This window comes from Nannobrachium achirus (assembly GCF_963921795.1).
Source record: "Nannobrachium achirus genome assembly, chromosome: 16".
Classification (NCBI taxonomy): domain Eukaryota; kingdom Metazoa; phylum Chordata; class Actinopteri; order Myctophiformes; family Myctophidae; genus Nannobrachium; species Nannobrachium achirus.
Genome location: NC_137823.1, coordinates 6311545 through 6325922, shown reverse-complemented (window position 1 = coordinate 6325922; position 14378 = coordinate 6311545). Strand labels below are relative to the sequence as shown.

The following is a 14378-nucleotide window of genomic DNA, read 5'->3' as shown; positions in this document are numbered from 1 at the left end:
ATATCGGTCATTTTTGGACCCCGATGTTGGTATCGGACATCGGTCATTATCTCTCCGATGTATCGGTCACCTGACTTCCTGTTAGGTACCACACTGATCACATGACTTCCTGTTAGGTATCGGACATGCGTTATTGGAAATGACACCCGAGCTCCAGGGCGGAGCCGCTCGATTGTCCACGACACTGCAAGCGGCGCGAAGGCCAGCGGACCTTGGTCCTGCTCTTCGCCCCCGAGCGCCGCAGGCGCGAGTGGCCGCAAAGTTACGAAGCCGTGGTGAATGCAATCGTTATATTTATGCCCAGGCCGTAAGGCCTGGGCAAGCCCACGATAAACGCCCTGTCCAAGCGACTACAATGGAGCGCTCCCTAGCTCCGCTTCAGCCAATCAAAAGCTTCGGTGGGCGGGGTTTCCCTGGAGCTCGGGTGTCATTTTCAATAACGCATCGGACATCGGTCATTATCTCTCCGATGTATTGGTCAATTTTTTAATTTAATATTAGACCACCATTTGATGACATTTAGCCACTCAGACCCAAAACCTTGAATATATTGTCGTTGTCCGTAAGGATCCATTGGATTTCATTTTACACTCATGAGTTTATTACAAAACATCGGTTAAACATCGGCAATCGGTGGTCTAGCACTCACCATCGGCAAACATCGGCATCGGTCAAAAAATATGGCATCAGTCAGGCTCTACAGAGGGCAGGTGTTAATGATGTGTTCTGCAGACTGCTCAGGCTCAGCCCCACTTCTTCATTGCTGATTTGAAGCAGCCGACTCCAGTGCGCAGGCGGTTCAGTAGGATCCATTGCCGGCGTGGTAGGTCCTCTCCTTCAGCGCCAACTCCCAGGTCCCAGATGTGGCGGTGGATACAGGAGGGCCCAGCAGACTCCCATTCCTGTTTCCAGGATGCCACCAGCCATGCCCTCGTGGACAAGTCCTCTGGGATGGAGCAGAGCATCTCTTGTGCCATCTTGTTGTAAGGGTGGCGGGACTTGAGTCTGTTTGGAGGCTTTGTGTCCACTGTGGCGCGGTGCAGGATATGCCAGTCGTGTATCTGGGCTTTTCTTGCTAACATGAGGGTTGCAGCCTCTCATCGGAGGCCGGCCGGGGCAATTCCTGCGAGGACTGGCAGGTAGGACACAGGAGTGGGCTTCAGGCAGCCTGTTATGGTTCGAAGGGAGTTGTTTATTCTACCTTTTTGACATGTGGGCTCCTACACCAGGCTGGGGCACAGTATTCAGCAGCCGAAAAGACCAGGGCTTGGGTGGAAATTCGTTGTGTGGTGGCAGATGCTCCCCAGGTCGTACCAGCAAGACGTCGGATGAGAGAGACCCTTGATGTTACCTTGGCCCTCACGTCTTCAAGGTATTGTTTGAAGGACAGTGTTCTATCCAGGCGTACCCCTAGGTATTTTGGGGCTTGCTGGAACTCCAGGCGCTTGTTGTCAACAAACACGTTAATTTCCCTTTTTGCCTCTCTGTTGTTGAGGTGGTATGACGCCGACACCGTCTTGCCTATGCTGAGGTGCAGGCGCCACCTTCGGAGGCAACCAAGATGCCCATGTCCTGATTAAGACCGTCCTCCATCACCTTCCAGGTTGGTTGTGGCAGCATAATGGCAAGGTCATCTGCATACCCATACTTTCTTGATGTTGTCTCTGGTAGGTCATAGATGTAGATGTTAAAGAGCATTGGGGAGAGGACTGAGCCCTGAGGGACACCATTCCTCAATCTTCTGAGCCTGCTTCGCTGACCATCACTGGTTCGTAGGATGAAGCTGCAGTTTGACAGCATTTCCATCATGAAGCTCATGATATGGTGACCTGGAATTGTCCTCAGAAGCTTGAGGTGGAGTCCACGGTGCCAGAAGGTGTTGTACGTGGCTGTCAGGTCCAGTAGCACAACCCCAGCTTTCTCGTTGGCCTGGTCTTCAATGTCCTGCGTGAGGAGTGTTACTTGGTCCACTGTTGACCTGCCCCGAAGGAAACCTGCTTGTTCCCTCTGGAGTTGTGGATCCACAACCGGCTCAATGCGGCTGTGGATCATCCTATCTTAAAAGGGACACATCGGTCTATAGGCCTCGGGGTCTTCTGCAGGTTTGTTAGGCTTCAGCAGGGCTAAGACAGAAGCACGGCGCCAGATCTTTGGGAGCTTGGACCTCCGGAAGCAGGACGAGAGGAACGCACTCTGGTGGATCATGAACTCTGGGTGGATGTTATGGAGTCCTGGTGACTTGCCTTGCTTCAGCCTGCTAATGGCCTCTCTGAGCTCAGCTGTTGAGAAGTCTCCCGAAAGGTGACCACACTGTCTAGGTACCACACTGATCATGTGACTTCCTGTCCAGGTACCACACTGATCACATGACTTACCAACAGCTGGTGTTGAGTTCTAGGTTAATAAGTTAAGTGTTGAGTTCTAGGTTAATAAGTTAAGTGTTGAGTTCTAGGTTAATAAGTTAAGTGTTGAGTTCTAGGTTAATAAGTTAAGTGTTGAGTTCTAGGTTAATAAGTTAAGTGTTGAGTTCTAGGTTAATAAGTTAAGTGTTGAGTTCTAGGTTAATAAGTTAAGTGATGAGTTCTAGGTTAATAAGTGAAGTGTTGAGTTCTAGGTTAATACGTTAAAGGAGTAGTTCACCCCCAAAATGACTTTTTTTTTCTATTGATTAGTCACGCCGTGGAGACTTAACCTGACTTTCGCCAGATAGTTGCAGCAGTGCGTAACGCTCTGCCTTACATCTGGGATCTCTCGAACAGACTCTATGTAAGGGGCGGGCCATTTTTTGAATTTATGTAGCAGGTGATTGGATGTGGCCGTTTCTATCACAGTCTGGGAGTGCCAACTCCAACCACTCATATTGGCCTGTCTGCATGACGTTGCAGACAGGCAACGTCATGCACTCAGGCAACGTCACCCTATTGGCTCAGAGCCGCTCAGAGCCCGCCCATAGCTGCCGCTGATTGGTCCGGCCCGGGACTTTACGAGTGTTATCAACGCTGGCGGACCGACCCCAGATGGTAAAGCAATGCAACGCAATGCTGCCACCATCTGGCGAAAGTCAGGTAAATGGAGACTAGAGTTCAATAATATTTGTTGGTTTTTGTCGCATTTCTAAGACAAAAATGTTATAACAATAAATTTACCCCCATTCATTCCGGATGGTGACCCGTTTCGAAACGGGTCACCATCCGGAATCAATGGGGGTAAATTTACTATTTACTAATTTTTGTCTTAGGAATGCGACAAAAACCAAAAAATATTATTGAACTCTAGTCTCCATGGCGTGACTAATCAATAGAAAAAAAGTCATTTTGGGGGTGAACTACTCCTTTAAGTGTTGAGTTTGGAGGGGATGGTGTTTATCACTAGTTCTAGTGACAACAACTCTCTGAAGATGATGGACAATGGGAATCACTAGCAGTATCTGAAGCTACTGAATGACTGTTTATTTATCCCTTTGTTAAGGTACCTGAATGACTGTTTATTTATCACTATGTGAAGGTACTGAATGACTGTTTATTTATCCCTTTGTGAAGCTACTGAATGACTGTTTATTTATCACTATGTGAAGGTACTGAATGACTGTTTATTTATCACTATGTGAAGCTACTGAATGACTGTTTATTTATCACTATGTGAAGCTACTGAATGACTGTTTATTTATCACTATGTGAAGCTACTAAATGACTGTTTATTTATCACTATGTGAAGCTACTGAATGACTGTTTATTTATCACTATGTGAAACTACTGAATGACTGTTTATTTATCACTATGTGAAGCTACTGAATGACTGTTTATGTATCACTATGAATGACTGTTTATTTATCACTATGTTAAGCTACTGAATGACTGTTTATTTATCACTATGTTAAGCTACTGAATGACTGTTTATTTATCACTATGAATGACTGTTTATTTATCACTATGTTAAGCTACTGAATGGCTGTTTATTTATCACTATGTGAATCTACTGAATGACTGTTTATTTATCACTATGTGAATCTACTGAATGACTGTTTATTTATCACTATGTGAAGCTACTGAATGACTGTTTATTTATCACTATGTGAAGCTACCGAATGACTGTTTATTTATCACTATGTGAAGCTACTGAATGACTGTTTATTTATCACTATGTGAAGCTACTGAATGACTGTTTATTTATCACTATGTGAAGCTACTGAATGACTGTTTATTTATCACTATGTGAAGCTACTGAATGACTGTTTATTTATCACTATGTGAAGCTACTGAATTACTGTTTATTTATCACTATGTGAAGCTACTGAATGACTGTTTATTTATCACTATGTGAAGCTACTGAATGACTGTTTATTTATCACTATGTGAAGGTACTGAATGACTGTTTATTTATCACTATGTGAAGCTACTGAATGACTGTTTATGTATCACTATGTGAAACTACTGAATGACTGTTTATTTATCACTATGTGAAGCTACTGAATGACTGTTTATTTATCACTATGTGAAGCTACTGAATGACTGTTTATTTATCACTATGTGAAGCTACTGAATGACTATGATGTGAGTGAGATTAAGTCATGCAAAGGTAATGGTGGTAAGGGTTAATGGCATACAACACTATTATGAAATATTTGCAAGTACAGCATTAGATGAAATAATGACTTGAAGCAGTTATGGCTAGTAGCAATTTGTAAATTCCTGTATCTTGCTCGTATTAGTTTATGATACCCAATAGTCTTTTTAATGTGACATGCAGTTCAAGCATTAATCATGGTGATCATATTAGTTATTAATCTACAATAGATGTCTTCACACAAAGTGGTCATAGTGAATCATATTAGTTTTAAACTCATTGACTGCCAAAACTGTTAAAACATCATCTATAGCTGCCCCTGCCAGCGATTCTGAACGTTTACACTTACCTTTGAAAGATCATAGAATATGATGTGGCGCCACAATACGAGTGGTCTCAAAAGACACACAGGGGTCTCCTAGAGTCTGGAAGATAAAATGGTCCGGTGGTGATAATCCGTTGCAGAGTTTTAGGCAGTTGAATGTAGCTTGTTTTAGACAAAAAGCAGCAGTAAAACGAAAGTAAACCTTCTTGTTTCTGTTTTACCCCCCTTCAGCTCTCCAGGTTCAACCAACAGTCCACATAACAGGTAAACAAACATAAACAAACGACTAAACATTTGTGACACATTTTGACAAACAATAGTTCTCAGGGTTGGTTCTGACCCAATTGATGCCCTATATAAGCAAGCTTTCTATGGCACTCAAAACATAATGCCTATGGCACCTGCATGGACATGCCAGCCTTGTTAGAAAAAAAAAGAGAAGTGTCAAAATCTCTACCTATTTTCCCAACAAAAGGAGTGAGCCTCCCTAGCCTTGGGCTCAAACACGATAGATAAACATGTTATGAAGCGATAGAGCGTTAGATAAAACAGACAGAATGGAATAATAATGCACTTTATTAGCAGCAGCAGCACCCATACAATCATGAAATGATGATTAATCTGTTTTTGACGGTCAAATGTCACCACAACACCAGAGACGTCGACATTCTTTCTGTCTCCAATGCTCTTTTTGTCTTTTGTCTCTGTGGTACCCTACGCATCCATTAGTTGGATGTTATTGTTTTCAATCTGTGGTACCCTACTCACCCATTAGTTGGATGTTATTGTATTCAATCTGTGGTACCCTACTCACCCATTAGTTGGATGTTATTGTATTCAATCTGTGGTACCCTACTCACCCATTAGTTGGATGTTATTGTATTCAATCTGTGGTACCCTACTCACCCATTAGTTGGATGTTATTGTATTCAATCTGTGGTACCCTACTCACCCATTAGTTGGATGTTATTGTATTCAATCTGTGGTACCCTACTCACCCATTAGTTGGATGTTATTGTATTCAATCTGTGGTACCCTACTCACCCATTAGTTGGATGTTATTGTATTCAATCTGTGGTACCCTACTCACCCATTAGTTGGATGTTATTGTATTCAATCTGTGGTACCCTACTCACCCATTAGTTGGATGTTATTGTATTCAATCTGTGGTACCCTACTCACCCATTAGTTGGATGTTATTGTATTCAGTCTGTGGTACCCTACTCACCCATTAGTTGGATGTTATTGTATTCAATCTGTGGTACCCCACTCACCCATTAGTTGGATGTTATTGTATTCAATCTGTGGTACCCTACTCACCCATTAGTTGGATGTTATTCTCTAATAAAACAAACTATGATTTCATTGTTCATACATTCTTTGGGGGATGGACATGATACACTACGTAATATGTGAAATTCTGGGTTGAACGTGGTTAGTTTTTTCAAATCAAAGTAATATTACTTTTTACAATTTATTCTCTTGTCTGTACAGTGTCTGTTGGTGTCAGGTTGGTGGGAGGAATCAGTAGGTGTACTGGTACACTGGAGGTTAATCATAGTGCTTCATATTAGTTATTAATCTATTATTCTATTGTCTCTCTACAGTGTCTGGTGATGTCAGGTTGGTGGGAGGAATCAGTAACTGTACGGGTACACTGGAGGTGAAATACCAGGAAGAGTGGAGACCAGCGACTGATTTAACGTCTGACTTGAACCTGAAGTCATCATCTGTAGTGTGTAGACAGCTGAACTGTAGCTCTGCTGTGGACACTAAATGGACTTCTGGTTCTGCACGTAAACCTGTATGGATGATGACATCTTCTTGTAATGGATCTGAGACATCACTGGAAGAGTGTGTAACAATGCAGTCTGTTAGATCTGTGGAGAGACAAGAGGTGATCTGCTCAGGTAACAAACAATGACTAAGTAACTAACTAACCCTTACCCATTGGCACAAATCTATACAGTCTCTTTTTTAATATACCTACAGTATGTGTCCATCTGTCTGTCTGTGTGTCTATAGTTTGAGAAAAGTACAAACTTATATTAAACTTCATGTTCCATTCTCCATGTTGTCCAGCCCTGTTCTCCCAGTGTGGCAGAGCTGAGCCTGGCGCTGCCAGCAGGATCTTGGGAGGCAGAGGGTCTGTTCCTGGGACTCATCCATGGCAGGTGTCTCTGCAACGCAGAACCAAAGGTTCTTCTGAGGACTTCAAGCATTCCTGTGGAGGCGTCCTCATTGCATCCTGCTGGGTCCTCACTGCTGCTCACTGCATGTAAGCTGCTCTGTATTCATATCTTATGGTCATGTATAGGGATGGGTATCCGGTTCTGCTTATTGGTTCCGGTTCCTAACAGTTCCCAATTCCAAAATGGTTCAACAAGTTGATCATGTCACCAATGAGCAGAACCTCCTGTAAATGAACAGGAGGTTAGGAGTTAATCTAGTATAGCCCACTCACCAAGGGTTCTTGGGTACCGATGTTTATCTGATTTGAAAGAAGATTGACTTTAACATAATTGTACAAAGTCCTCTCCTGGGGTATTGACTAATTCCTCCACACTTTGTTGCCTTTAAAAGGCAGCCACAGTAGTGTGTGTTCCAGTTCCTATTAGTTTAAGTTCTGTTGTTTCATTTCCCTGAGTTCCTTTGATGCATTATTTAAGTAATTTCGTCATCTGTTATGGTTTTGTCATTTGTAAGTTCTCTTATGTGTATTTTGATTGTGTGTAGCAATCATCAGTGTTTCACCTTCACCATGACATTACCTGTTCCAACATTTGCTACAATTAATACCAATAAGACTTTTAGCCATCTGGTCAAATATCTTGGTCTTAATAATCGGATATCCCAGAGTCTTTTACAATAATGTTACAGTATAACATTATACAGTATAACAGGCTCACATGAAACACCATGTATGGGCCCATTTAAAGATGAACAGAAGGGGCGTAAAGTTTAGCATAACATACTGATACTAGAGATACTGTTCCTACGAAACAGTGTGGGCTCACTCATGACTATATTCTACAGCGTGCTAGCTGTCATGTGAAGCTCAACCAATTGATTCCCTATTGATTCCCCCTCCCATTGATTCCCTATTGATTCCCACTCCCATTGATTCCTTATTGATTCCCTATCCCGGGCAGAAGTCTGTCTGTTCGTTTCCAATGGTGGCGGAAAAGTTACCCTAGTCCTCCATAAAGTTACATAGTAGTAAATAAAGTTTCCCCAGGACTATAATGTGTTGCCCACTAATAATAATAAATAGATAGATGCAATTTGAAATTGCAAGTGTGTTTGCTGACGTGACTATTCTGCAGCAAGCTAACTGTCATGTGAAGCTAGACCAATTGATTCCCACTCCCATTGATTCCCTATTGATTCCCTATCCCAGACAGAAGTCAATATGTCTGTCAATTTCCAATGGCAGTGGAAAGGTTACCCTAGTACTCAATAAAGTTTCCCCAGGACTATAATGGGTTGCCCTATGGGGCAACCACACTAACAATAATACTATAATGTTCAGTAACAGCTCCATGGAGATGCAGGTGGTCTTGGGGGGAGTTTACCTGTCATAATTATGTTCAGTAACAGCTCCATGGAGATGCAGGTGGTCTTGGGGGGAATTTACCTGTCATAATTATGTTCAGTAACAGCTCCATGGAGATGCAGGTGGTCTTGGGGGGAGTTTACCTGTCATAATTATGTTCAGTAACAGCTCCATGGAGATGCAGGTGGTCTTGGGGGGAGTTTACCTGTCATAATTATGTTCAGTAACAGCTCCATGGAGATGCAGGTGGTCTTGGGGGGAGTTTACCTGAAGAAGGTGATAGAAGAGTCTGACCAGGTCATCCCTGTGGTGAGAGACATCCTTCACCCTGATTACCGGGAAAAAAAGACGCCTAATGATGTTGGTGAGTGAATCTATGGATGTAAATATGAATAACTCAAACAACGTTGTTCAATATTTTCTCAGTATTGTTCAATATTGTCTCAGGCAGTGAGGTAAGCTATTGTAGAATGTGGTTCAACATAACTGACATGTGTATGTTAGTCAGATATACTAATGCATCGTTCTGTGTGTCAGCTTTACTTCAGTTGAACGCCACCTACAGTCCTCTGTGTGCCATGGAAACCCGCTATGTTAAAACTGCATGTCTGCCAAACCAGCTCTTCCCTGATGACATGGAGTGTGTGGTCACAGGATGGGGCCGCACTGGTATGAATCTATCTTCACATTACCACTGATATGAATCACTGCTATGAATCTATCTACACATTACCACTGATGTGAATCACTGTTATGAATCTATCTACACATTACCACTGATGTGAATCACTGCTATGAATCTATCTACACATTACCACTGATGTGAATCATTGCTATGAATCTATCTACACATTACCACTGATGTGAATCACTGCTATGAATCTATCTACACATTACCACTGATATGAATCACTGCTATGAATCTATCTACACATTACCACTGATGTGAATCACTGTTATGAATCTATCTACACATTACCACTGATGTGAATCATTGCTATGAATCTATCTACACATTACCACTGATGTGAATCATTGCTATGAATCTATCTACACATTACCACTGATGTGAATCACTGCTATGAATCTATCTACACATTACCACTGATGTGAATCACTGCTATGAATCTATCTACACATTACCACTGATGTGAATCACTGTTATGAATCTATCTACACATTACCACTGCTATTAATCTATCTACACATTACCATCTGAATCACTGGTATGAATCTATCTACACATTACCACTGATGTGAATCACTGGTATGAATCTATCTACACATTACCACTGATGTGAATCACTGTTATGAATCTATCTACACATTACCACTGCTATTAATCTATCTACACATTACCATCTGAATCACTGGTATGAATCTATCTACACATTACCATATGAATCACTGCTATGAATCTATCTACACATTACCATATGAATCACTGGTATGAATCTATCTACACATAACCACTGATGTGAATCACTGGTATGAATCTATCTACACATTACCACTGCTAAATCTATCTACACATAACCATCTGAATCACTGCTATGAATCTATCTACACATTACCACTGATATGAATCTATCTACACATTACCACTGATATGAATCTATCTACACATTACCATCTGAATCACTGCTATTAATCTATCTACACATTACCACTGTATGAATCTATCTACACATTACCACTGATGTGAATCACTGCTATGAATCTATCTACACCTTACCATCTGAATCACTGCTATGAATCTATCTACACATTACCACTGATTTGAATCAACCTCATACCAGTTTCACAGATAGATAGATAGATAGATAGATAGATAGATAGATAGATAGATAGATAGATGACACCAATATTTCTATTATACTGTAGCTCTTACAGAAGCAAAGATATGGGGTCTGGTGTAATAGTGGTTATTCTCGGTGGGCATAATTGAAACAAGTATATTTTCCTATGGCCCTAAGGCACTTCCATACCAAAGGGGAGGTTTGCATCATGACTTGAAGTCAAATGTTGCTTAGCGACTCCACTATTTCTGTCTGTGTGTTTGTGGCCCTCAGGGAACAACAAGCGTTCCAACAGGCTGTTGGAAGCCAGGACTCCTTTGATCTCCAAGCAGAGCTGCATGGCTCCTCATGTCTATGGAGACAGACTGGACGACACCATGATCTGTGCAGGACACATGGAGGGAGGAGTGGACACCTGCCAAGTACGTGTGAGCGTGTGCGTGAGCGTGAGCGTGTGCGTGTGTGTGTGTGTACACTCGGTGGGCAGGGCTGAAGTACAAACAACGACGATAAAGCCCTCGAGTGAAATATTGTGATTATACAACAGTTTACCTTAAAAAAACACGTGAATTTCATTTCATTGTAATTAAGATATTCAATAGAAATGTGTAATTTTTTAATGCCACAATCAGCTACTATGTCCCTGAACTTCACATGAAAACTGCTAGCCTAGCCGCTAGCATAGTATTGGGAGAGGGGAGCGCCTCAGTTCTTTCGTGACCAGTGCAGCTGATTTCTTTGTTTGGTGAGACCGTGCTGTAGTGCTCATTATTTGCATGACAGGTAGAAAAGCTATTTGAACCAAATAAAATGTTAAAACGGGTGCGGGCGGCAGCAGCAATGAACAATAATTAATAGGCTAATACAAAGCATTGAGTTCCCAGCAGCAATTCATCCCAAAGAAAGACATGATTTTTTTTGCATACAAAATCGATGGGTGGACCAGCTTTCTACACCCCTGGCGTAAGCCATTCTCATGACTAATCGGGAATGACGCAAGTTCAGGCCTGATCACCCTGAGCTGGCCACCTTCAGCGAGGTGTAATGTATAGTATGTGTAGTGTAATGACCGTAACACCTCAAGACTGATGATGATCCAACCCCAAGCAGGGAGGCCTATTTTTTCAGAGTCTTTGGTATGACCCGGCCGGGGATCGAACCCCAACCTCCCAGTCCCAGGGTGGACACTCTAACCACAAGGCCACTGAGCTATTCTATCATTTCGTAATAAACCTGTATTAAACTGGTTGTCTCTCCAGGGTGATTCAGGTGGTCCTCTGGTGTGTGAACAGGATGGGGTTCATTACATCGCTGGAGTGGTGAGCTGGGGGGAAGGATGTGCTGAGAGGAACAAGCCTGGTGTCTACGCCAATGTCCACAAATATGTGACCTGGATTAATCAGATGATGTCTAATGATCACTCTGACAACTCTGAGGATTATGATTACTCTTATGATGATTAAATCATCTCCATTCTGTGAAGCCTGTTCTAAGACAGGTTTAAGACAAGCAGAAATGACAACATATACAGTTAGTCATATATTGATAATCTGATGAAGGTCTAACAGACCTAGACATGCTTATATTCCCATTAAAAACAATTCTTGCATTTACAATATAATTCTAGAGAGACGAAGTTGACATACATGATACAATGTTAATGTTACTAGATAGATTAAATGATGATACATTGTTAGAGCCTAAATTGATAAGTAAAATACATGATACAATGTTACTAGATATATGAAGTTAATATTAACACACATCAGTGTAATGGTCATTGTTTTATCGGCGGTTCACTATTTTAATAAGAATCCGTCCGCGACCCACAAGTGGGTCCCGACCCACGGTTTGGCAAACAGTGGTGTAGCCTCTGTGAGGAGTCAGGATGCATTTGCACTCTCACTTGTAAACCTGCTATGCAAAGCAGCCATTTGAGTAGTTGACCTGTGAATCACATTCTAGAGTGAACACATCATGAGTAGTTGACCTGTGAATCACGTTCTACAGTGAACACATCATGAGTAGTTGGCTTGTTAATCATGTTCTAGAGTGTAAACCTTCTATGCAAAGCAGCCATATAGTCCATGGGCCATACGAGATGTCGCTATCTGAGAAGGTGGCAAAGTTTACCATGCATTTTTGAAAAGCTCTATATCTGTAGATTATATTTTGGTATGATAACCCTTTCTGAGACACAGCTAAATTGGTGTTATCAGCCGCTAGAGTTGGTGTCCCATTAACTTTACTTTTAGTGATGAAAAGAGTCATCACTTTTCACACTTTTGTGGGGACAGTTTTAACCCAAGGTATGTTTTTCGTGCAAAACAGATGCTTGCAATGGATTCAGAATCATGAAACGCCTAGTTTAACCCCTCATATGCTACTTAAAGCAGATTATTTGTTTAGCTTTTCCCCCTGTATAGTAAAGTTAATGGGACACCAACTCTAGCAGCTGATAACACCAATTTAGCTGTTTAGCACACTGTGGTTCTCAAACCTTTTCATTTCAAGGACCCTCATAACTCTGAGAGTGTTCGAATGGAACCAAAGTTCCATTTGTACACTCTCAGAATTACACAACAATTGAACAGAGCCTTCATTAGTATCATTGGTAACACTGACTCTGTTTGAGCAGAATGGAACAGAGCCTTCATTAGTATCATTGGTAACACTGACTCTGTTTGAGCAGAATGGAACAGAGCCTTCATTAGTATCATTGGTAACACTGACTCTGTTTGAGCAGAATGGAACAGAGCCTTCATTAGTATCATTGATAACACTGACTCTGTTTGAGCAGAATGGAACAGAGCCTTCATTAGTATCAATGGTTTCTTTGCATAGAGCCTATTAAAAAGGTAATGGTGCATTTATCCAGGGCTCTTTACACAGATTGTGCATTACATTCACCCATTCACACCCATGGTGGAGGAAACCATGCAAGGCACCAACCTGCTCATCAGGAGCAGTTATAGGCCCTAGTTGCTCCCGAGGGGTAAGCAAATAGATTCTAGGGGTTCAGAGTCTTGCTCTTTGACACTAACTCTGGGGGAGCCCGGATTCGAACTGGAAAACCTTCAGGTTCCTCTGTGTTCTAATGATGGTTTCTCTACCCCTGAGCCACTGGCTATTGTTGGGTAAATCTTGACCTGCTGCTCTGTTATCTTAAGTGTAGAAAACTGTTTTGATTTGGCTTTGTGTCAATAAAATTCACTCGATTGACTGTTGTTTTTTTGTTAACACTTATTTAAAGCAATAGTAATTAAACATCATCCTGTGGGCCCAAGATAATTCAATCATGGGCCTGATTTGGCCCCCGGGCCTTGAGTTTGACATAGTGTGGTCTATGTTTTTGGTAATGTTTAGATCTAAAGGGTTCTTGACTATCAGTGACATTTTTTGTTTAAATCACATCTATCTAAAATCTGTAGGTTTAATAGGCTATACCCAGCAGAACTTGAGTAATTAAAATCAGCCCATATGATAGAAAAACACTTTTATTATTACACAGCAATACAATCACGGCAGGAATTTCAGGGAGGCCATGAAGGCCATGGCTGTCGTTGCCCCTCAGTTTGGCCTTGTGCCCCTCCAAACATGTCATGTCCTGAGGCCACAGTGGCCTTAATGCCCCTCAAACCAATGGCATGACCTGAGACCACAGTGGCCTTAACACAATTAGTGCTGCAGGGTATGAAGGGTTAACTTTTCTTTGACGCCAGGCAGATCTGCCCATTAGCACACGCTCTTATTGTGAAAGGAATTCCTGGAATGCGTGTACACACACGGTCTGTTGAATGACATCAACGATTACGTCATCTAGTCACATGACATGTGTCATGTGACAGTGTGTCATGGCGGCCGCCAGGCTTGCCCTGATATAGTTGTTTATGCTGTGCTTTTTGGTTAATAAGTCTTATTTGGAGATAATGAAGTCTCTTTATGGGCCTCCCATTGACTTAACATGGAGGAGCTTCACTTCGCGTGCACGTCCAACGTGCGTTGTAAACAAATCGCCGACATTACCGATGCGGGTGGGACCGGAGCGACGTACAGTAAGTAATAATATCTTTACTGTATATACAGTAAGATTGACAATCCTCACCGTCAACGGCGTCGTGTAGTAACCGGTTTT

At 42.0% G+C, this 14378-nt stretch overlaps 1 protein-coding gene across 2 annotated transcripts in view; it reads left to right on the top strand.

The window, feature by feature from the left end:
• The window catches only part of LOC308300534 (hyaluronan-binding protein 2-like), a 28740-nt gene extending 15274 nt beyond the window's left edge, over nucleotides 1–13466 (top strand). Inside the window, exons 6-12 of one of the 2 annotated variants that reach the window (XM_080744387.1) lie at nucleotides 5120–5152; nucleotides 6496–6798; nucleotides 6971–7166; nucleotides 8669–8808; nucleotides 8982–9113; nucleotides 10517–10665; nucleotides 11503–13466. In XM_080744387.1, coding sequence (XP_080600513.1) covers nucleotides 5120–5152; nucleotides 6496–6798; nucleotides 6971–7166; nucleotides 8669–8808; nucleotides 8982–9113; nucleotides 10517–10665; nucleotides 11503–11706 — 1157 coding nt within the window. In that variant the 3' untranslated portion in view covers nucleotides 11707–13466. The remainder of the gene's footprint in view (nucleotides 1–5119; nucleotides 5153–6495; nucleotides 6799–6970; nucleotides 7167–8668; nucleotides 8809–8981; nucleotides 9114–10516; nucleotides 10666–11502) is intronic. The other variant, XM_080744388.1, reaches the window with a different exon arrangement.
• Nucleotides 13467–14378: the final 912 nt, after the last annotated feature.